The sequence below is a fragment of the Pseudophryne corroboree genome, chromosome 4 (genome assembly GCF_028390025.1).
Source record: "Pseudophryne corroboree isolate aPseCor3 chromosome 4, aPseCor3.hap2, whole genome shotgun sequence".
In the NCBI taxonomy this organism is placed as follows: Eukaryota; Metazoa; Chordata; class Amphibia; order Anura; family Myobatrachidae; genus Pseudophryne; species Pseudophryne corroboree.
In genome coordinates this window covers 72,932,501-72,955,725 of record NC_086447.1, presented here as the reverse complement: position 1 = coordinate 72,955,725, position 23,225 = coordinate 72,932,501, and the positions used below count along the sequence as shown (strand labels likewise).

Genomic DNA, 23,225 nt, shown 5'->3' with positions numbered 1-23,225 from the left:
TCCCAGTGTGAACAGTAAAAAATGTGGCCCCCCCCTCCCAGACATGAAAAATGCGCCCCCCCCATAAACATTAAAATAACTAGCGCAGGGGTGACGGGAGGCAGCTGAGGGGACAGCCGGACCAGCCAACCAGGATCTGGTCCGGAGTCCCGGCGTCCTAATCCACAACTAACACCATATTATGCCACCACATTATGCCCTTGTCAGCATATTATGGGCACACAATAATTATTCAAGTACCTGTTCGTTGTCAGGGGTTCTGCTCATTGTCAGGGGATTACTCTCCCCTCTCTAAAAGATGCCCCAGGACAGAAGTGCCCCCAGTACCCCCTGATGATGGCTCTGCCCCAATGTGTCTGGTTTTGAAATGTTATCTCTAACTAAAGTTCTTGTGAAATGTCAGAGCACAGAGCCATATATAAGTAGCACTGCACACTGAAGAAGTCATCATGTTCCCTTCCTTCACAAACTCATTATGGAGCTCAACAGAGGCCACTGGAGGGGTGTAGTATGGTATGCCGGCGGCCGGGCTCCCGGCGACCAGCATACCGGCGCCAGAAGCCCGACCGCCGGCATACCGACAGCATGGCGAGCTGCGGGCACGGTGGCACGCTACGCACGCCACGCTATTTTATTCACCCTCCAGAGGGGTCATGGACCCCCACGAGGGAGAAAAAGTATTGGTATGCCGGCTGTCGGGATTCCGGCGCCGGTATACTGAAGACCACCCCACTGGAGAACCATGATCTTCTATTACAAGAGTGGTCTGTGACAGCAGGAGAATTTTGATTGACTGCGAGATGCTTTTGGGGACAAAGCACCACTCTGTACCACTGTGTTTGAGCAGTTTGCAGAATTTCCGTGCCGGAGATGGTCCCTGGAAGATGAGTAGCGCTGTGGCCGACCTGTTAGCACAGTGTTACTGCTATGCAGGCCATAGTTGAGTTGGACGCCAGGGTAGTCGTTGCCCAGTTAGAGAAGGAGATATCGGGATGCATCCGCTTGATACTCCACAAAAACCTTGGCTGAGCAAGGTTTCTGCACACTGGGTGCCCAATCAGCTGACGCAGATGGAGACTCGGGTGACTTGGTGCTGCAACATGCCAGTCCAGTTTGATGGCGGTCGCTCAAACTTTGTCTGGAAGATCATCAGTGGCGATGAATCCTAGATCTACAGTACCACTTGTGCAGCAGTGTACCATCACTGAGGACTGGTACGCCAACCAATGTCTCCTCCAAGTGCTGGAAGCCATTTCCAGGCTCCGTCCAAGAATTTGCGCTGGTGGTACCCTTCTCCATCATGACAGTCCACCTGCCCGCAAATCCAGGAAAGTGGTGGATTTTCTGGCCCATGAACACATCCAGGAGCTTGGTCATTCTATGTACAGTCCAGATCTGGCCACCAGTGACTTCTTCGTGTTCCCACAATACAAGAGCAAGATTCGCGGGATTTGTTTTGAGTCACCGGAAGCTGCAGTGGAGACCTTCATCCAGCATGTAGAAGACGTACCTGCTCCTGACTGGTCCAGATGCTTCACCAAGTGGTTTGAGCGCATGCAACTTTGCATGGACTCCTCTGCTGAATACTTTGAAAAAAATTAATGTTCACTTTTTTTGTAGATATAATACTTTTGTGCGTCCGGAAAACTTATTGCACACCCCTCGCACATGATCACTGGTCAAAGATGCCTGGCTATGTCAGCACTAACCGCTTTACAAAATGCCTTCACCCCTGCTGTTTACTAGGTAATCACTTTGATCTTTACTATACAAATGATGGTAGATACGGGTGATCTTCAGTTTTCCGGCTGTTGGGATCCCGGCGCACAGTATACCGACACCTTTTCTCCCTCTTGGGGGTCCACGACCCCCCTGGAGGGAGAATAGATAGCGTGGCGAGCGCAGAGAGCCCACAAGGGGCTCATTTGCGTTCGCCCAGCTGTCGGTAGGCCAGCGGTCGGGATTCCGGCGCCGGTATGCTGGCCGCCGGGAGCCCGCCCGCTGGCATACCCTACTACACCCAGTAGATACAGTATTTTAACTTTTATTGTCCCTAAAGGAATGTTTGTACATGAGGAAATGTCACTATCTCCTGTGTATTTTCACATCATTGTGTACCCAAGCATGATGATTCTGTGCGCTTTTGGAAGACACACAACCAAATATTCACAAAGGGGTATATTCAATTGAAGTTGGATCCATTCCGACATTCATTTGTCGGAATGGATCCGACCTGGGCTATTCAGTGCAATCTCAATTCGACTTTAAAAAAAGTTGAATTTAGTTCCGGGAGCAGAGATGGGGGAGAGCCGCGGGCAGACGGGGGAGCGCAGCGCTACAGCAGTGGCTATAGCAGCGTAGCCGGAGGATGTCACAGCCGCCGCTCACGGCAGCATCCATCTGGCTCCAGCAAGCGAGGTCTCGCTTGCTTGAGCCGGGTGGACGCTGCTGTGAGCGGCAGCTGTGACACATCCTCCGGCGCTGCTCTCCCCCGTCTTCCCGCGGCTCGCCCCGTCTCTGTTCCCGCATCTCACTTCGACTTTTTTTAACGTCGAATTGAGATGGTCGAAAAGGGGGCCAAAACCTCTCGTTTTTGGCCTCGTTTTTGACACAAGCACGCGGATCGGCAGCTATTCCGCCGATCCACGCGCTTTTCAACAAGTTGAATTCCTCGACTTGTCTAATAATTTGGGGGTTATATTGAATAGGTTGGAACCCCTTTCTGACCTAAAAAAGTGGAAAATTGCCGTCTTTTCGACAGACGGCAGCTTTCACCTTCAATTGAAAAAAAACCCAAGTCCTTAAGGGTTTTCCTTTATGTTGGTGAAGCATATGAGGAGGGCACAAGCCCTTCTGTTAGTTACTCATTTGCTTTAAAACATTTTTTGGGACACGACAAAGATGTGCCATCATACACTGAGCGTTTGTGCCATCATACACCGAGTATTTGCCATATGGTGCAAAGGAAGACGCAGATTAGGCACAATGATAAGTGGCGCAGGGTGTGGCATGGGTCACTAGTATCAGACAACTGTCTGTTGTCCTTTTACCCAGGTTAGCGACTGCGTGGCACACAGCGGCTGCATCAAATGCCGGCTCCGGTATCTAGGGTAACCATGCATTGTACTTTTGTCACATTAGGCATACAAATAAGACGCATACAATATTTTGTAAAAAAGTCTCTGGCATGAGGCATGTTGTGGCTACGTCGCAAAGTCCGTGGCGTACCAAACGTGGTTATTTGGCACGATTTGAGAATATGTGGTCCCACGTCTGTATTCACAGAACATTTACTGCTTTTTCTTTATTGATTCCCTATCAATAAATCCATTTATATTTGACCAAAGTTCTGATCACAGCTCTCTACTTTGAAAAAGCGAAGACGCAGCAACAGTGAAATACAAATTCTAATTTTTCCGCTGGTGACTTCTCCCGCTCATCACTAACTTTGCACTGATAGGAGAAAGCATGACAGAGGACAACCAACCAATATAATAGAACAGACCTCGGAGCTGGCAATTTGCTGCCGAACGCGTTGAGCTGTGTTTATTTTCTTGTAGCGAGACCGCGATAACAATAGCTGATTGATTTTTTTTTTTTAAAGAAAATTATCCGAGGTTGCTTGTAGGACATAGCAAGGTTCTCACAGAGCCGTGGCAAACAATCCAAGGGTCACTGCTGAATGCTGCAGGCACATTTTGGTTTTGGCTTTTAGAAAAGGGTCAGGTCTTTTGGAGGAGGAAGGATATGCCTGTTTTGTAATGCCTTAGCCTTGTCTGTTTATTTTAAGTTAAGTGTGCAGAGTGTATGTTTGGAGAATTAGCGGTTATGCGTCTTGTGTTTCTCCCCGCGTTGTTTTGATAACGAGTGCTTGTAAATTTATATAGGAATATCGCCTTTTAATACAATCTATCATCTGAGTAAGCCCAATCTTGGCAACGTAGATGGCTCGGAAAAATTTGTTTTCTTTGGGGTTTTTTTCTATATTAATCTTGGCTTAGTTATTTAAAATATAGGCCTATTGTAAAAACAGTTTTTAATCCGGGTATTAAATAACTACAAGGCAGAATTGCCCTGCCGCAGATACAGTATTTCCCAGCAAGATGAGAAGTCAGAGTTTTACATTTCAATTCAGACAGATTGTGACCTCAAATATGAATTATGTCTCATTGTGACTGGCACGGGAAAACTGATTAGTGTATATGGTTAGGGCACTGTCTATGCACCTTCTGCTCTGTTATTTCATCCGACTTCCACGTGTGTCCACATCACCAATGACGTCACATCATACCGATTACATCACATGTATTCCTAGGACCAGGCCACACTCCCAGGCTTGGATTGGCCCACAGGGGTACAGGGGAAACCAACGGTGGGCCCTACTGCCTGGGGGCCCACCTCCTGCTCTAAGGATCAGGGTCCAGACTGTGCACTAGAATTATACATTATACATATGTTACCTTATACTGGACTATGGTGTATTTTCTACAGTGCATTGCTGTTATTAATCTGTTATTACCCTGGTACATTATCATGCATGCAGCATCTGAATTTACTGTATATATTTATGAAGGGCCCAGATATTGCACTCTCTATTGGTTAGTCAAACCAATGATGTGGCAGGCCACACCCCCTCTGTGGAATGGCCACACCCCTAAACATGGGCCCCTACCACTGCATTCCCCTACATGCCCCAGTCCGACACTGCATACTCCCAAGCAATTGTTTTGTGAGAGGGAAAACCCCCCCCCCAAAAAAAAACATTGCAATAAGATTGACAGGAGAGCTCTGGGGAAGCTTAAATGGTGTATGGCCAAGAGAAGGGAAACAATGGCACCTCTACTGAATGCTGAGCTCTGCAAGCAGACTTACTTATCCCTACATATTTCCATTCGAAAAAGACAGAAGGTAAAATAAAAAAATATAGGATTACTGTCCGTTTAAAATGGAGGTGATGGTTGCGGCTGATTTAAAGCACTGAGCAGATAACGTCCTCACAGCATATTGTATGTTTGCTCAGTCTTGTCCGCGTTCATGCTTACTAAAATGTCCTATGAGGTTTATTGGGGACCTTATTACGGAGTTTGTATGTTTTCTCCATGTTTGTGTGGGTTTTTTTTCCAGGGGGCTCTGGTTTCATCCCGCAGCACACAAACATACAGATAGGCTAATTGGTTTCAGACTTCAGGGAATTTAGACTGTAAGGTCCAATAGTGCGGAATTTAGACTGTAAGGTCCAATAGTGCGGAATTTAGACTGTAAGGTCCAATGGTGCGGGGTCTGATGTGAGTCGCTACATCAGTATTGGCCTGCTGAACATGTCTTCATAATAAACTTTCTATCGGCCGATGTCGGACCGCTTGACATCATTACACAATAACCTTACAAATAAATATGAACTAACTTAACTTATCTAGAAATAATGACACAGAGAAATAACGACACAGACCACTGAAATGCCATTCAAATCTGTCAACCATTATTTATTATGATATATTTAAACTAACTATGGTGGCAATAAGAAAGAACGGCCAGATCAACAGTGACATTACGACTTATTGCCGCTACGCATGTCCATGACATGACTTTATTTATCTCATTGGCTACGCCAATAAGTGCTGAGTTTCCAACTCTCTCCCCAATACACCATAATAGAGCCGGCCAGACAGCCGAGCCCCAATGACCCCCGGTAAGGAGGGCCAGAGTATACGATGTATAGGGCAAAGAGCGCACCCACAAACAGCGGCGCAATAGCCACTGTAACTGCCGTTCTTTCCTGCCACTGATATTGGTTGACAAACCCCAACCGGCAATGAAAAAGAAAACCTGGTGGGGAAAATGTGGCTCGGGGAGGGAGGGTGGGAAACTCCTGAGAGAAAGAGACAAGGATGCAGATCCTGTCTCACACAAAATGTCCGCTAGCTCCTCCCTACACTCCCACTATTCTAATTAAGACCAACCCTCCCCCAAGCCTATTAACTGTTAGATAACCTACAAAATTGTGTAAAGCCCATGCAATCCTAACAGCCTCACTCTTCATGACTGTCGGCATTCTAACCGTTGGCAGAATTTGCCGAACCTCTGTACATACCTGATTAGAGTAAGCAAGCCATAGTAATGAACCTTATAATAATAATAATCTATATACAGTATGCACGAGAGTCAGTCCTATTACCCACAGAGCTCAGCCAACTGACATACACAGGGAAGTGCTGCGAGGCCACGCCTATGAGCTGTGACCACGCCCCCTTTTGGCATGCTACATTCCCAGGGTTTTTATACAGCCCTAGTCCATCCCTGGATTATGGTTTGTGAGAAATTTACCAGTGTGCTACGTAATTAATGCAGTAGAATCTCCCGGCATGTCTTACATCTCCCCCACCTGCAGAGCAGCACAGTGTTACCAAGATGTACATGTCCAGTACCTGTTTGTTTGTTTTTTTGCTTTGGTCCCAACCTAGAACCAGCCCCTGTGAGTGAATGAGGCCCCTTCCGTATTGTGCTATTTGTTTTCTTGAAAAGACACAGGGGCCGATTTATCACCATCCGCATCTGAGGATGTGGATGTGAGGTGATAAAGTCACCGAAACTCGCAATGCGATTACTGATGATATCAGGTGGATGTATCAATAATCCCATGCAGGGTCAGAGCTTGCGAGTAAGCTCTGTCCCTGCGATGCCTCTCCGCAGCACTATAGGGGTATACTCCTTGCCGCCGCCCGACATTGCCGATGCCCGACATTGCCGACACTACCACCACCGCCGGCACCCCCCTCCCCATCATGACTACCCCATCTTCATCCTGTGATTGGTGGTCCGGTGCGCGCTGCCAGTCGCCAGAACTCCCCGCAACTGTGACCTCCGGTGCTGTAAAGTGAGCTGCCGCTTTGCAGCATCACTTTACTGCACTGTAGGTCACAGGAGCAGCAGGGAGCCCCGATGACCGTCTGCCCGCACCGGAGCACCAATCACCGGACACTGGGGAGGTGAGTGTGATATTGATCTTGGATATTCTTCCATTCTGATCAGCACTGGCTGAAACTGCTATACGCTGAATAAATGTGTGATAGTTATTAGTAAATCTCTTATAAAAGCCGACTTGTGATTCAGATTTGGTGGTCCGTGAAATATTTCCTTTGCTATGAAATTTTTTCCTTGGCCTCTGCGTCTGTGACTTCCCGCCGACAGAGTTTGTTGTCTTCCTCGATACATCATTAGAGAGTATCTTACATATGTTTGGGTTGTAAGAATGAACACACTGTGAAGTGATCCTGTAAGGCTTCCTGTTACAGTACGCAGCACTTCTGCTTAGCGGCCACGTTCAGCAAACATTCCACCATGATAAATGGAACTCTGTAACATCCATGGTTGGTTATGCCAATAGTTTTTCAGTTTTACAATAAGTCTCAGAACTTTTTATTTAATCTCGTAGAAGGATCTGAGCCATACCGCAATATCCCCACTGGCAACATCAATCCGCATGTACAGTTCCCGTCCTGCACAGGTGTGGCCCTGCCAATGCCATAGCATCACATTGGCTGTGAACGCCTCTACCTGACTGACAGATAGACGTGTTCAGGAGGCGGGCAGTGACGGGCCACTGCAGGGGTGGTGCGGGGAGAAGGGGGGTCAACAGTATTTTTGGGATGGCTGCGTGAGGTCACTCCAATTTAAAAAATGCTGGCGGGCCGCCTATCTTCGACGCAGGGCTGCGGAGGCAGGGAGTTGTCCAAAGTTAGTGCGGCCTGGTAAGCATGCTGGGTGACATGCTCTGCGATGGCGGCCCCCAACATGCGAGAACAAGGATTGCAGATTCTGCTTTTTAGCAGAACCTGCAATCCAACCTGAATAAAGTCCTCAAGATAGCTGTGCTCAAAAGATATCCTTAAAACCTGTACTATTAGGGTGCTTTGTGGGCCGAGTATGGAAACCACTGATTAAGCAATTAAAGAGACCTGAACTAGTTGGTAATACATTTCAGTGCAATGTGCCGCTAGGCATCTCCCAACATAACGTCACTAATCTTCATACACTCCTCTCTCGGGAAAATCTGTAAAACTAATAGTTGCAAAGTGACTTAGGCCGAGCATTTCTGATGCAGTTTGCAGCTATCGCTGTCATTGCAATGTAGAGTGTGCTGTGCGCATTTCTAAATTTGCATTGCGCGTTTCGCAGACTTTATGGTCTATTAATAGAGCTAAGATGACAATGATGTCAATTTATTCTCTGTAGAGTGGATGGGGAAACGAGGAAGAGGTCTAGGGGGGAATAAGATGATAATATTTCAAAGACAGAGTTATTTATATTTCCACTGGCCAATAGTAAGCACCAACCTGATATCTCTGTCATTGTTGAAAACTCAACAATCTACCCTACCCCACAAGCTCACTGCCTAGGTGTCATCCTTGACTCTGATCTGTCCTTTGTTCACCACATTCAATCTGTCTCAAAATCATGTTACATACATCTAAGAAACATATCCAAAATACGACCATACCTTATAATCTTCCTCGCAAGACGTTCATCGTCTGCAGATCCGCTCTGTCAGTCCCTCCATTGGTTACCTGTATTCTACCGTATTCAATATAAAATACTTTTACTCACACACAAGGCCATTAACCAAACTACACCAACATACATCACTTCGCTTATCTCAAAATATCTCCCAACCCGACCTCTTCGCTCTTCACAAGATCTGCGTCTCTCATCCACACTCATTACTCGCTCCCACTCACGATTGCAGGACTTTCATCGGACTGCACCCACTCTGTGGAATGTCCTACCACGCACAATAAGACTCTCCTCTAGCCTCAAAACCTTCAAGCGTTCCCTGAAAACTCACCTCTTCAGGCAAGCATATCACATTCCAGAACCGCCCACATAACTTTCATTAAACATCCTAGTGACATTTGGTGGACCCCTTCGTTCTAAGTAAGCCTTCGTTACCTCTCATACCCAGAAAGACACTGAGACTTGAATTTGGCAGAAAATTGCTAGCTATTTATTTGACCCTAACCATAGCAAACCTGTAAATGAAAAACTTTGGTTAAGATGCCGAATCAGCCGGCATATGGTGGCAGAAAAAAGAACGGCTCTATTAAACTGACGCTAACCTTAAAAGACTGCTAAAATCAAAACTATCTTAATTTAACTACAAACTATCAAAAACGGTAATAGGTGCTAGCTCCACCCCCACAATGACTTCCCACCCGGAGGGGTGCCCATTCCGCTGCCTCCCGGTCGGGTGGTCGAGCGGCAAATAAGTCGATGGAGGTGAGTGCACCTAAACCAAATCAAACTGTAAATCACTACAGCTTACCATACAACTACAAACTGCCGTTCTTTTCCGCCAATAAATAGCCAACGATAAAACCAGCCAACAATTCAAAGCCAATGCACTCCGTGCCAAAAACCTCTACCAAACAGGGAGGGAGGGCGGGAAGGCAATTTCACCAACCAGAGAGAACAAAATGGCCTATCCTTCCCTATATATGCTAACCCTCCCATTTTTCCAAGGGCTGTACTTTCCTTCCAGCTAGGTCCACCCCTCACAAGATGTTTAACTCATTCCTTTCCAATGCTGTCAATTCTCTCTCCAAACCTTCCTATCAAATTGCATCCACTCTGCACAGTCCACACATATCCTCACGTCTTCTCATCCTTCCTCTCAAACCTGGTTCATCATTGCTGTATGACCATATCACAGCCCACCAAGAACCTTTGCAATCTGGTGGACAACTATGCAATAGATAGCATCTATCCTTGTGCATCCATGCCTATTTCCCTATAGATTGTAAGCTTGCGAGCAGGGCCCTCCTACCTCTATGACTGTTTGTTATCACCCAGTTTTGTTATATCATTGTTATTTCCAATTGTAAAGCGCAACGGAATTTGCTGCGCTATGTAAGAAACTGTTAATAAAGAAATAATAAATAATAATGGTAATCACACACAGACCTAAAACAATTGGAATCATTTCATGCAAAACACATAAGGCACAATGCTGACCAAAGCAAATGTTGTGTTATGACAGGTTCACACCTCTGTCAGTCTGTCCATGGACTAGGTATTTTCACTCATTTAGAATCTGAGCACTTATTCAGTGACTAGGTGATTCATCGCGCCCTACGGGCGCTCTTCACACCGTCGTAAGGGGCTACGCCCCCTTAACCCTTGCACACCCTTATGGCGTGCAATATTTTTATTATATGGAGTATTACCTCCAATCATAATTGTGTGAGTGGTTAAATATTGCACGGACAAAGGGCGTGCAATGGTGAAGGGGTGGAAGCCCCTTGCAAAGGCGTGAACAGCGCACGCAGGGCCTGGTGAATCACCTAGTAGGTACTTTGGTTGGGGGAGTAGGGGGTGCGGGGAAGAGGCGGATGGGATCCTGGGGTGCCACGGGAGGGGCGGTTGCGGTGGTGCCGCAGGTGGGGGAGGGTGCGTGGGTGCCGCGGGTGGTGGTCCGGAGGCGCTGCGGGTGGGGGATAAGCAGTAGCGGGGTTGCCCCGGGTGGGGGAGGGGTGGATGGGGTGGTGTGGCGGGAGGTACGGGTGCGGGATCGCTGCAAGTGGGGGAGGGGGTCCGGAGCTATCGCTGGCACTAGAGGGGGTGTGTGGGGGTGCCGCGGATGGGGCCGGGAGGTACTGCGAGTGGGGGAGAGGCGGGTAATGCTTATCCTGCTTCTCCTCCTGTCAGCATCTAAGCTGCTGTCCTCCTTTTGGCAGCGGCTCTCCCAAAGACTCGCACAGCAGCCAGTCACTATTGTTCGCGCCGGTGTCCCAATGTGCCGCATTACAGGGAAGAAGATGTACGCAATAAACTACAGCTCCCAGCAGCCCTAAGGGGCGGAATGCTTCGGCGCTAAGAGCTGCTGGGAGCTGTAGTTTATGTAGTGCGTCTACTTCCCTGTAATGCGGCGCGTTGGGACACTGGTGCTAACAATAGTGACTGGCTGGCAGAACTGTGTGACTGGCTGAATCAATGTAAAAGGTGAGAGTGCTGTGCAGTGTCAGTGACACTACACACATGCAGCGGCGCCGGAAGCACAAAACCTTTTCTCCCCCTCGGCGCCGACAGCACAAAGCCTCCTCTCCCGCTCGGCGCCGGCCGCACAAAACCTCCTCTCCCCCCTCCCCTCCCCTGTGTGACATTCAGTGGCCGGGAGGGAACCAAAGTGGGCGGAGCTAGATGGGAGTAAGGGGCGGAGCTACACGGGACCATGCTGCAGCAGGAGGATGATCTGCTACAGCTTCGGCCAGCCAGACTTCATTAGATAAGTGTCTGGAAAGAGAGTGAGTGTGTGTGTATATATACAGTGTCTGTGTATACTGTATATATGTGTTACTGTGTATGTGTGTAATGTATGTACAGTATGTATGTGTGTGTGTTTGTATATATGTGTGTGTGTATGTGTGACTGCTGCATAATGTGTGTAAGTGTTACTGGTACAGGGGCGTTACGTGTGTAAGCAGCACTGGTACAGAGGGCGTTATGTGTGTAAACGGTGCTGGGAGAGGGGGCATTACGTGTGTAAGCGTCACTGGTATAGTAGTTGTTACGTGTGTAAGCGTCACTGGTACAGGGGGCGTTATGTGTGTAAGCGTCACTGGTACAGGGGGCGTTTCGTGTGTAAGCGTCACTGGTACAGGGGGCGTTACGTGTGTAAGCGGCACTGGTAAAGAGGGCATTACGTGTGTAATTGTCACTGCTACAGGGGTCATTATGTGCGCTGTGCATTTGTAAAGTATGCAAGGGTGCAAATTTATAGTTTGCAGGGGGGCGCCGAACAATCTAGCAACGGCCCTGACTGCACACCCACTGCACTGCACAGCACTGTCACCTTTTACATTGATTCAGCGTCCAGACATTACCCTCCGCGATATCACCCTCTCTATCCGCTACATTAACCATCTCTGGGCTTCCAGGCCAGCAGGCCAGGTGCTGTGTTGCGGAGTCAGGGCCTCTAGGCATCTGGGTGCGGCTGTGGCGGGGAGGCACTTCTGTGACATCCAGGGCTGTTTCTGGCCAATTTGGCTCCCAGTGCGAGATTTAAAAATGCGCCCCCCCATGACATAAAAAAATGTGCCCCCCCCACACACACACACACCTAGATGGAAAAAAAAAACTTGTGCGCGCACCCGGCAAGGGGGTGTGGCCTCATCTAAATGGGTGTGGCCTCATTTAAATGGGCATGGCCTCGGCCAACAGATCATGACCACCACAGGGAAAAAAAATTCTACAATATTAAGCCCCACACAGTGATGCCCCTGCACCATATTATGCCACACACCGCAATGCCCTTGATACATTAAATCCCCACACTACGGCAGGCAAGAGTCCCCATTTCACACATTACGGCAGGTGTCCCCATTTTACACATTGAGGGAGAGAGAGAGAGAGAGAGAGAGAATACTTACAGAGGCGATTACCGCTCTTTGGCCCGCCTCACCAGTCGCTCCTTGCGCCAGCCTTTCCCTCTTCCTAACTTGGATCCCCCTCTGTACTCCGCTCGGGGGGGGGTTCGCGGAGTGACGGGGTTACGTTGTGACGTAACGACGCAACCGTGTCATTCCGTGAAACTCTGCCCCCCGGGTTACTCGGGGAGAAATAGGAGGCGGAAGCAGGGAGCCACAGTTAGTACCACGGCGGGCGCCCAAGAAACGGCCCTGGTGACATCACACGCAGAGCAGGCTTCGGGGCTCAGAGAGTATGCGGCGCAGGGAGGGCTATGAAAGTCTTCCGCTGCGCTGCTTTCATACACATCTATGCCGGTGGCCGCAGCAGCTTTTGTTCCACCTTCGGCGCGGCTAGGGAGTGGGGATTGTTGATGCCGGAGGGGGCAGGTGGACTGGCAGCAAGACTTTGGTGGTCATTCCGAGTTGATCGCTCTTTAGCAGTTTTTAGGAGCCGTGCAAACGCTATGCCGCCGCCCACTGGGAGTGGATTTTAGCTTAGCAGAAGTGGGAACGAAGGGATTGGAGAGCGGCTACAAAAAAAATTTGTGCAGTTTCAGAGCAGCTTCAGACTTACTCGGCGCTTGCGATCACTTCAGACCATTCAGTTCCTAATTTGACGTCATGAACACGCCCTGCGTTCGGCCAGCCACGCCTGCGTTTTTCCGAACACTCCCTGAAAACGGTCAGTTGACACCCAGAAACGCCCTCTTCCTGTCAATCACTCTGCGGCTGCCTATGCGACTGAAAAGCATCGCTAGACCCTGTGTAAAACTACATTGTTCGTTGTAATAGTAAGCCGCACGTGCGCATTGCGCTGCATACGCATGCGCAGAAGTGCCGAGTTTTTGTCTGATCGCTGCACAGCGAACGAATGCAGTTAGCGATCAACTTGGAATGACCCCCATAGGACGCTGCAGTAAAAGGATGTTTTTTCCCCTATCTTCAGCGCAGAGACTTGCTGCAGATGCAGTGGCATACCCACCAGCTGCACCTTTTTGGCAGGTACAGTCCCTTTTTTTTATGGTCTGTACCGTTTTTTGACTCTCCAAGCTTCCATTGAAAGTATAGGAAAAGGGGCGTGGCCATGCAGCTGTACTGTACCTTTTCGAATTTGCATCAATGTTTATGTGTACATTGTCGGAGGGTATGTTGCAGCAGATGCAGTGGGACTATTTTGGGGTGTGGGGCTGGAGCTGCAGCTCCATCAGTCCCATTGCTAATCCTGCTCTGTGAAAACACAGCAGGCAAAGGGCAGAGCCTCCCATTGGATGTAACCTGTGTGGGAGGGCGTTTCTCGGCCAATCAGCTGTGGGCTGGGTGTGATAGACCTGCCACTAACCCAATGAGAGCTCCTAGCCACGCCCAGCGTTAGAAACCCAGGCACAGAATCACAGGGCTATTATATAGGAGATTATGTAGATATATAGCACGTCATCGTGGACGTGCAGACACGAGAGTCACTGACCGGAGAAAGGGTCCAGATAGGGATCTGGACACAATTGATTGGTTGTGTTAGTGGGGGAGGGAGGTGGATGAGTGGCCTGGCCAAGCTTGCTCAGAGTGGGGTATATACATATCAGGTGGCCATACGGTTTCATAAATCATTTCTGAGAAATGCCTCCTGGAATGTTCCCCATCTTATCACTGTCTCTGTAGACTTGTGTTAATGAGAGGAGTACCCAAACACACTGTTACTAAGTAACAGCTACGATTACAGTCAGTTGGTCTGAACTCCCCGCCAGTGTTTCTGTGATGTCACTGGACGGTCTCTAGCCAGTTATTAGATTAGCTGAGGGCTGAATAAGCGCAAGGCCATATAAGAGCCCCATTTTCTCTAACGTCCTAAGTGGATGCTGGGGACTCCGTAAGGACCATGGGGAATAGCGGCTCCGCAGGAGACTGGGCACAAAAGTAAAGCTTTAGAACTACCTGGTGTGCACTGGCTCCTCCCCCTATGACCCTCCTCCAAGCCTCAGTTAGATTTTTGTGCCCGAACGAGAAGGGTGCACACTAGGTGGCTCTCCTGAGCTGCTTAGTGAAAAGTTTAGTTTTAGGTTTTTTATTTTCAGTGAGACCTGCTGGCAACAGGCTCACTGCATCGAGGGACTAAGGGGAGAAGAAGCGAACTCACCTGCGTGCAGAGTGGATTGGGCTTCTTAGGCTACTGGACATTAGCTCCAGAGGGACGATCACAGGCCCAGCCATGGATGGGTCCCAGAGCCGCGCCGCCGGCCCCCTTACAGAGCCAGAAGACAGAAGAGGTCCGGAAAATCGGCGGCAGAAGACGTCCTGTCTTCACCAAGGTAGCGCACAGCACTGCAGCTGTGCGCCATTGCTCCTCAGCACACTTCACACTTCGGTCACTGAGGGTGCAGGGCGCTAGGGGGGGGCGCCCTGAGCAGCAATAAAAACACCTTGGCTGGCGAAAATACATCACATATAGCCCCCAGGGCTATATGGATGAATTTTAACCCCTGCCAGAATCCATAAAAAAGCAGGAGAAAAGTCCGTGAAAAAGGGGCGGAGCCTATCTCCTCAGCACACTGGCGCCATTTTCCCTCACAGCTCAGTTGGAGGGAAGCTCCCCTGGCTCTCCCCTGCAGTCACTACACTACAGAAAGGGTTAAAAAAGAGAGGGGGGCACTAATTAGGCGCAGTATTAACAATACAGCAGCTATAAGGGGAAAAACACTTATATAAGGTTATCCCTGTATATATATAGCGCTCTGGTGTGTGCTGGCAAACTCTCCCTCTGTCTCCCCAAAGGGCTAGTGGGGTCCTGTCCTCTATCAGAGCATTCCCTGTGTGTGTGCTGTGTGTCGGTACGTTTGTGTCGACATGTATGAGGAGAAAAATGATGTGGAGACGGAGCAGATTGCCTGTAATAGTGATGTCACCCCCTAGGGGGTCGACACCTGAGTGGATGAACTGTTGGAAGGAATTACGTGACAGTGTCAGCTCTGTATAAAAGACAGTGGTTGACATGAGACAGCCGGCTACTCAGCTTGTGCCTGTCCAGACGTCTCATAGGCCGTCAGGGGCTCTAAAGCGCCCGTTACCTCAGATGGCAGATATAGACGCCGACACGGATACTGACTCCAGTGTCGACGGTGAAGAGACAAATGTGACTTCCAGTAGGGCCACACGTTACATGATTGAGGCAATGAAAAATGTTTTACACATTTCTGATAATATGAGTACCACCAAAAAGGGGTATTATGTTCAGTGAGGAAAAACTACCTGTAGTTTTCCTGAATCTGAGAAATTAAATGAGGTGTGTGATGATGCGTGGGTTTCCCCCGATAACAACTGATACTTTCTAAAATGTTATTGGCATTATATCCTTTCCCGCCAGAGGTTAGGGTGCGTTGGAAAACACCCCCTAGGGTGAATAAAGCGCTCACACGCTTGTAAGAACAAGGGCTCTACCCTCTCCTGAGATGGCCGCCCTTAAGGATCCTGCTGATAGAAAGCAGGAGGGTATCCTAAAATGTATTTACACACATACTGGTGTTATACTGCGACCAGCAATCGCCTCAGCCTGGATGTGCAGTGCTGGGTTGGCGTGGTCGGATTCCCTGACTGAAAATATTGATACCCTAGATAGGGACAGTATATTATTGCCTATAGAGCATTTGAAAGATGCATTTCTATATATGCGTGATGCACAGCGGAATATTTGCCGACTGGCATCAAGTCTAAGTGCGTTGTCCATTTCTACCAGTAGAGGGTTATGGACACGACAGTGGTCAGGTGATGCGGATTCCAAACGGCATTTGGAAGTATTGCCTTATTAAGGGGAGGAGTTATTTGGGGTCGGTCTTTCAGACCTGGTGGCCACGGCAACAGCTGGGAAATCCACGTTTGTACCCCAGGTCGCCTCTCAACATGAGAAGACGCCGTATTATCAGGCGCAGTCTTTTCGTGGACAAGCGGGCAAAAGGTTCCTCATTTCTGCCCCGTGACAGAGGGAGAGGAAAAAGGCTGCAGAAATCAGCCAGTTCCCAGGAACAGAAACCCTCTCCCGCCTCTGCCAAGCCCTCAGTATGACGCTGGGGCTTTACAAGCAGAATCAGGCACGGTGGGGGGCCCGTCTCAATGAATTTCAGCGCGCAGTGGGCTCACTCGCAAGTAGACCCCTGGATCCTTCAGGTGATATCTCAGGGGTACAAATTGGAATTCGAGACGTCTCCCCCTCGCCGTTTCCTAAAGTCGGCTTTACCGATGTCTCCTTCTGACAGGGAGACAGTTTTGGAAGCCATTCACAAGCTGTATTCCCAGCAGGTGATAATCAAGGTACCCCTCCTGCAACAGGGAACGGGGTATTATTCCACACTGTTGTGGTACCGAAGCCGGACGGCTCGGTGAGACCGATTCTAAATCTAAAATCTTTGAACACTTACATACAGAGGTTCAAATTCAAGATTGAGTCACTCAGAGCAGTGATTGCGAACCTGGAAGAAGGGGACTACATGATGTCTCGGGACATCAAGGATGCTTACCTTCATGTCCCAATTTACCCTTCTCACCAAGGGTACCTCAGGTTTATGGGGGGTAATTCCAAGTTGATCGCAGCAGGATTTTTGATAGCAATTGGGCAAAACCATGTGCACTGCAGGGGGGGCAGATATAACATGTGCAGAGAGAGTTAGATTTGGGTGTGGTGTGTTCAATCTGCAATCTAATTTGCAGTGTAAAAATAAAGCAGCCAGTATTTACCCTGCACAGAAACAATATAACCCACCCATATCTAACTCTTTCTGCAAATGTTATATCTGCCTCCCCTGCAGTGCGCATGGTTTTGCCCAATTGCTATCAAAAATCCTGCTGCGATCAACTTGGAATTACCCCCATGGTACAGAACTGTCACTATCAGTTCAGACGCTGCCGTATGGATGGTCCATGGCACCCCGGGTCTTTACCAAGGTAATGGCCGAAATGATGATATTCCTTCGAAGGAAGGGAATTTTAGTTATCCCTTACTTGGACGATTCCCTGATAAGGGTAAGATCCAGGGAACAGTTGGAGGTCGGTGTAGCACTATCTCAGGTAGTGTTGCGGCAGCACGATTGGATTCTCAATATTCCAAAATCGCAGCTGGTTCCGACGACTCGTCTTCTGTTCCTAGGGATGATCCTGGACACAGTCCAGAAAAAGGTGTTTCTCCCGGAGGAGAAAGCCAGGGAGTTATCCGAGCTAGTCAGGAACCTCCTAAAACCGAGCCAACTCTCAGTGCATCAATGCACAAGGGTTCTGGGTAAAATGGTGGCTTCCTACGAAGCAATCCCATTCGGCAGATTCCACGCAAGAACTTTCCAGTGGGACCTGCTGGACAAATGGTCCGGGTCGCATCTTCAGATGCATCAGCGGATAACCCTGTCACCAAGGACAAGGGTGTCCCTCCTGTGGTGGTTGCAGAGTGCTCATCTTCTAGAGGGCCGCAGATTCGGCATTCAGGACTGGGTCCTGGTGACCACGGATGCCAGCCTGCGAGGCTGGGGAGCAGTCACACAGGGAAGTAATTTCCAGGGCTTATGGTCAAGCCTGGAGACATCACTTCACATAAATATCCTGAAGCTAAGGGCCATTAACAATGCTCTAAGCTTAGCAAGACCTCTGCTTCAAGGTCAGCCGGTGTTGATCCAGTCGGACAACATCACGGCAGTCACCCACGTAAACAGACAGGGTGGCACAAGAAGCAGGAGGGCAATGGCAGAAGCTGCAAGGATTCTTCGCTGGGCGGAAAATCATGTGATAGCACTGTCAGCAGTATTCATTCCGGGAGTGGACAACTGGGAAGCAGACTTCCTCAGCAGACACGACCTCCACCCGGGAGAGTGGAGACTTCACCCAGAAGTCTTCCACATGATTATAAACCGTTGGGAAAAACTCGACAGGTATTGCGCCAGGTCAAGGGACCCTCAGGCAATAGCTGTAGACGCTCTGGTAACACCGTGGGTGTACCAGTCAGTGTATGTGTTCCCTCCTCTGCCTCTCATACCCAAGGTACTGAGATTGATAAGATGGAGAGGAGTAAGCACTATATTCGTGGCTCCGGATTGGCCAAGAAGGACTTGGTAACCGGAACTTCAAGAGATGCTCACGGAGGATCCGTGGCCTCTACCTCTAAGAAGGGACCTGCTCCAGCAAGGACCCTGTCTGTTCCAAGACTTACCGCGGCTGCGTTTGACGGCATGGCGGTTGAACGCCGGATCCTGAAGGAAAAAAGGCATTCCGGATGAAGTCATCCCTATCCTGATCAAAGCCAGGAAGGATGTAACCGCAAAACATTATCACCGCATTTGGCGAAAATATGTTGCGTGGTGCGAGGCCAGTAAGGCCCGACGGAGGAAATTCAACTGGGTCGATTCTTACATTTCCTGCAAACAGGAGTGTCTATGGGCCTGAAATTGGGGTCCATTAAGGTTCAAATTTCGGCCCTGTCAATTTTCTTCCAAAAAGAACTAGCTTCAGTCCCTGAAGTTCAGACGTTTGTAAAAGGGGTACTGCATATATAGCCTCCTTTTGTGCCTCCAGTGGCACTTTGGGATCTCAATGTAGTTTTTGGGTTCCAAAAGTCACATTGGTTTGAACCACTTAAATCTGTGGAGTTAAAATATCTCACATGGAAAGTGGTCATGCTGTTGGCCCTGGCCTGGGCCAGGCGCGTGTCAGAATTGGCGGCTTTATCCTGTAAAAGCCCTTATCTGATTTTCCATTCGGACAGGGCGGAATTGAGGACTCGTCCTCAGTTTCTCCCTAAGGTGGTTTCAGCGTTTCACCTGAACCAACCTATTGTGGTGCCTGCGGCTACTAGGGACTTGGAGGACTCCAAGTTGCTAGACGTTGTCAGGGCCCTGAAAATATATGTTTCCAGGACGGCTGGAGTCAGAAAATCTGACTCGCTGTTTATCCTGTATGCACCCAACAAGCTGGGTGCTCCTGCTTCTAAGCAGACTATTGCTCGTTGGATTTGTAGTACAATTCAGCTTGCACATTCTGTGGCAGGCCTGCCACAGCCAAAAATCTGTAAATGCCCACTCCACAAGGAAGGTGGGCTCATCTTGGGCGGCTGCCCGAGGGGTCTCGGCTTTACAACTTTGCCGAGCAGCTACTTGGTCAGGAGCAAATACGTTTGTAAAATTCTACAAAATTGATACCCTGGCTGAGGAGGACCTGGAGTTCTCTCATTTGGTGCTGCAGAGTCATCCGCACTCTCCCGCCCGTTTGGGAGCTTTGGTATAATCCCCATGGTCCTTACGGAGTCCCCAGCATCCACTTAGGACGTTAGAGAAAATAAGAATTTACTTACCGATAATTCTATTTCTCGTAGTCCGTAGTGGATGCTGGGCGCCCATCCCAAGTGCGGATTGTCTGCAATACTGGTACATAGTTATTGTTACCAAAAAATCGGGTTACTTATTGCTGTAGTGAGCCATCTTTTCTAGAGGCTCCTCTGTTATCATGCTGTTAACTGGGTTTAGATCACGAGTTATACGGTGTGATTGGTGTGGCTGGTATGAGTCTTACCCGGGATTCAAAATCCTTCCTTATTGTGTACGCTCGTCCGGGCACAGTATCCTAACTGAGGCTTGGAGGAGGGTCATAGGAGGAGGAGCCAGTGCACACCAGGTAGTTCTAAAGCTTTACTTTTGTGCCCAGTCTCCTGCGGAGCCGCTATTCCCCATGGTCCTTACGGAGTCCCCAGCATCCACTACGGACTACGAGAAATAGAATTATCGGTAAGTAAATTCTTATTTTTTGTGATTGGTTGTTTATGACATAGCAGTTGCTAGGTGGTTTTAAGAGCGAACATATGAAACAGAGTAAACAAAGTAACAAAATGACAGATACATAATTACATACATAGGCATAGTTACAAGCGCATACCTGTTGGCTTACTGTAGCTAGCGAGCCTAAGTGGCCCATTTATCATCATTGATCGCATTTGCAATGCAATCTGGGCGCAATATTAGCACCCAGGATCGCATTGCAGAATGCAGTCACATCGGGTGAATGTATCACCCAGCACAGGCATGTTCGGAGCTTGTCCCTGCAGTGTTCCGAGTGTGGTACCGGGGCTTCACTGCAATGCAAAGTGGCAATTTCCAGCAGAAGGTTCCTGGGGTACCCTGCCGGAACTATATCTAGGATCTGTAGCACATAGGCTACAATGGGCTGGCGATGTCTTCAGATGGTGGTAGCTGTGGGGGCCAATCTCCGGAACGCTTCACATTCCACATATTGGTAAATGTGGCAGCTTCGCACCCCCTATGGTAACCTATGGGGGATGCGGCTGCCAGTGGGAATGGAGGGATCGCAGCTGGTATCGAAGGTATCTGCTGCGGTCCCTCCTTCATACATTCGGGTGATACTTAATGTTTGTGGATAACCCCCGAATATGGGTGTTTTGGGGGAAATAGCTGCAAATATTGGTTAATAAATGGGAGGGATGAAATAGTAGGAGGGAGAGTTACATTTTAGCTTTAGCAGTTCTCATGTGGTGGTATCATGAAGAACGAGCCATATGGCAGGGGTGATACATATTCAGTCTGCATTTGTTCTTCTGCTTTCAGGTGGCAAGCTTGTGCTGACAGGACCAGGATCCGTCCACCTCCGCGCTCACTATATATTAATCTCAGACGGTGGAGAGCTGCAGGCGGGCACATCCACTCATCCTTATATAGGGAAAGCCAACATCACACTCTATGGGAGCTCTTACTCTACTCCGCTATATCCCTATGGTGTCAAGTTTCTAGCGGTTCGAAATGGGACTATTTCCATGCATGGTAAGTGTGTACAGTATAGCTGCATGCATGATAAGTCTGCAGAGTATAGCTACATACATGGTAGATGTGTAGAGTATAGCTGCATGTATGGTAAGTGTGTACAATGTAGCTGCAGGCATGGTAAGTGTGTACAGTATAGCTGCCGGCATGGTAAGTGTGTAGAGTATAGCTGCCGGCATGGTAAGTGTGTAGAGTATAGCTGCCGGCATGCTAAGTGTGTAGAGTATAGCTACATGCATGGTAGGTGTGTACCGTAAAGCTGCATGCATGGTAGGTGTATACAGTATAGCTGCATGCATGATAAATGTGTACAGTATAGCTACAGGCATGGTAAGTGTGTACAGTATAGCTGCATGCATGGTAAGTGTGTACAGTATAGCTGCATGCATGGTAAGTGTGTAGAGTATAGCTACATGCATGGTAGGTGTGTACCGTAAAGCTGCATGCATGGTAGGTGTATACAGTATAGCTGCATGCATGATAAATGTGTACAGTATAGCTACAGGCATGGTAAGTGTGTACAGTATAGCTGCAGGCATGGTAAGTGTGTACAGTATAGCTGCCGGCATGGTAAGTGTGTAGAGTATAGCTACATGCATGGTAGGTGTGTACCGTAAAGCTGCATGCATGGTAGGTGTATACAGTATAGCTGCATGCATGATAAATGTGTACAGTATAGCTACAGGCATGGTAAGTGTGTACAGTATAGCTGCATGCATGGTAAGTGTGTACAGTATAGCTGCATGCATGGTAAGTGTGTAGAGTATAGCTACATGCATGGTAGGTGTGTACCGTAAAGCTGCATGCATGGTAGGTGTATACAGTATAGCTGCATGCATGATAAATGTGTACAGTATAGCTACAGGCATGGTAAGTGTGTACAGTATAGCTACAGGCATGGTAAGTGTGTACAGTATAGCTGCATGCATGGTAAGTGTGTACAGTATAGCTGCATGCATGGTAAGTGTGTACAGTATAGCTACATGCATGGTAAGTGTGTAGAGTATAGCTACAGGCATGGTAAGTGTATACAGTATAGCTGCATGCATGGTAAGTGTGTACAGTATAGCTACAGGCATGGTAAGTGTGTACAGTATAGCTACAGGCATGGTAAGTGTATACAGTATAGCTGCCTGCATGGTAAGTGTGTACAGTATAGCTACAGGCATGGTAAGTGTATACAGTATAGCTGCATGCATGGTAAGTGTATACAGTATAGCTGCATGCATGGTAGGTGTGTACAGTATAGCTGCATGCATGATAAGTGTGTACAGTATAGTTGCATGCATGGTAAGTGTGTACAGTATAGCTGCATGCATGGTAAGTATGTACAGTATAGCTGCAGGCATGGTAAGTGTGTATAGTATAGCTGCATGCATGGTGTGTACAGTATAGCTGCATGCATGGCAAGTGTACAGTATAGCTGCATGCATGATAAGTGTATACAGTATAGCTGCATGCATGGTAAGTGTGTACAGTACAGCTGCATGTATAAGTGTGTACAGTATAGCTGTATGCATGGTAAGTGTATACAGTATAGCTGCATGCATGGTAAGTGTGTACAGTATACAGTAGCGGATCTTGCCACGGGCAAGCAGGACTTTTGCCGGGGGCGCCGCCTTCCGGAGGGCGCAGGGCGCCATCCGGAGGGTGCCGAACCAGGGCAAGATCCGCTGCTGCTGTGTGCTGCCCGCTGCCCCCCCGCTGCCGCTGGGAAGGGAAACTAGACGCGTACGCGTCTAGTTTCCCTTCGTGGAGAGGCTCTTTACTGTGCGGTGCGCGATGACGTCATCGCGCACCGCACAGCAAAGGTCATCTCCACGAAGGGTACTAGACACTATGCGTCTAGTTTCCCTTCGTGGAGAGGACCTTTGCTGTGCGGTGCGCGATGACATCACCGCGCACCGCACACCATTTCAGTCTGTACAGGGGGCGTATATGACCACGCCCCCTGTACGAAGCCACGCCCCCTGAT

The 23,225-nt window shown here is 48.7% G+C and overlaps 1 protein-coding gene across 1 annotated transcript in view; it reads left to right on the top strand.

Annotated features, from left to right (window-relative positions):
- Positions 1-23,225, top strand: part of PKHD1 (PKHD1 ciliary IPT domain containing fibrocystin/polyductin) — a 985,750-nt gene that overhangs the window by 385,172 nt on the left and 577,353 nt on the right. The window contains exon 37 of the mRNA XM_063919219.1: positions 21,038-21,250. Within this exon, the coding sequence (XP_063775289.1) occupies positions 21,038-21,250 (213 nt within the window). The remainder of the gene's footprint in view (positions 1-21,037; positions 21,251-23,225) is intronic.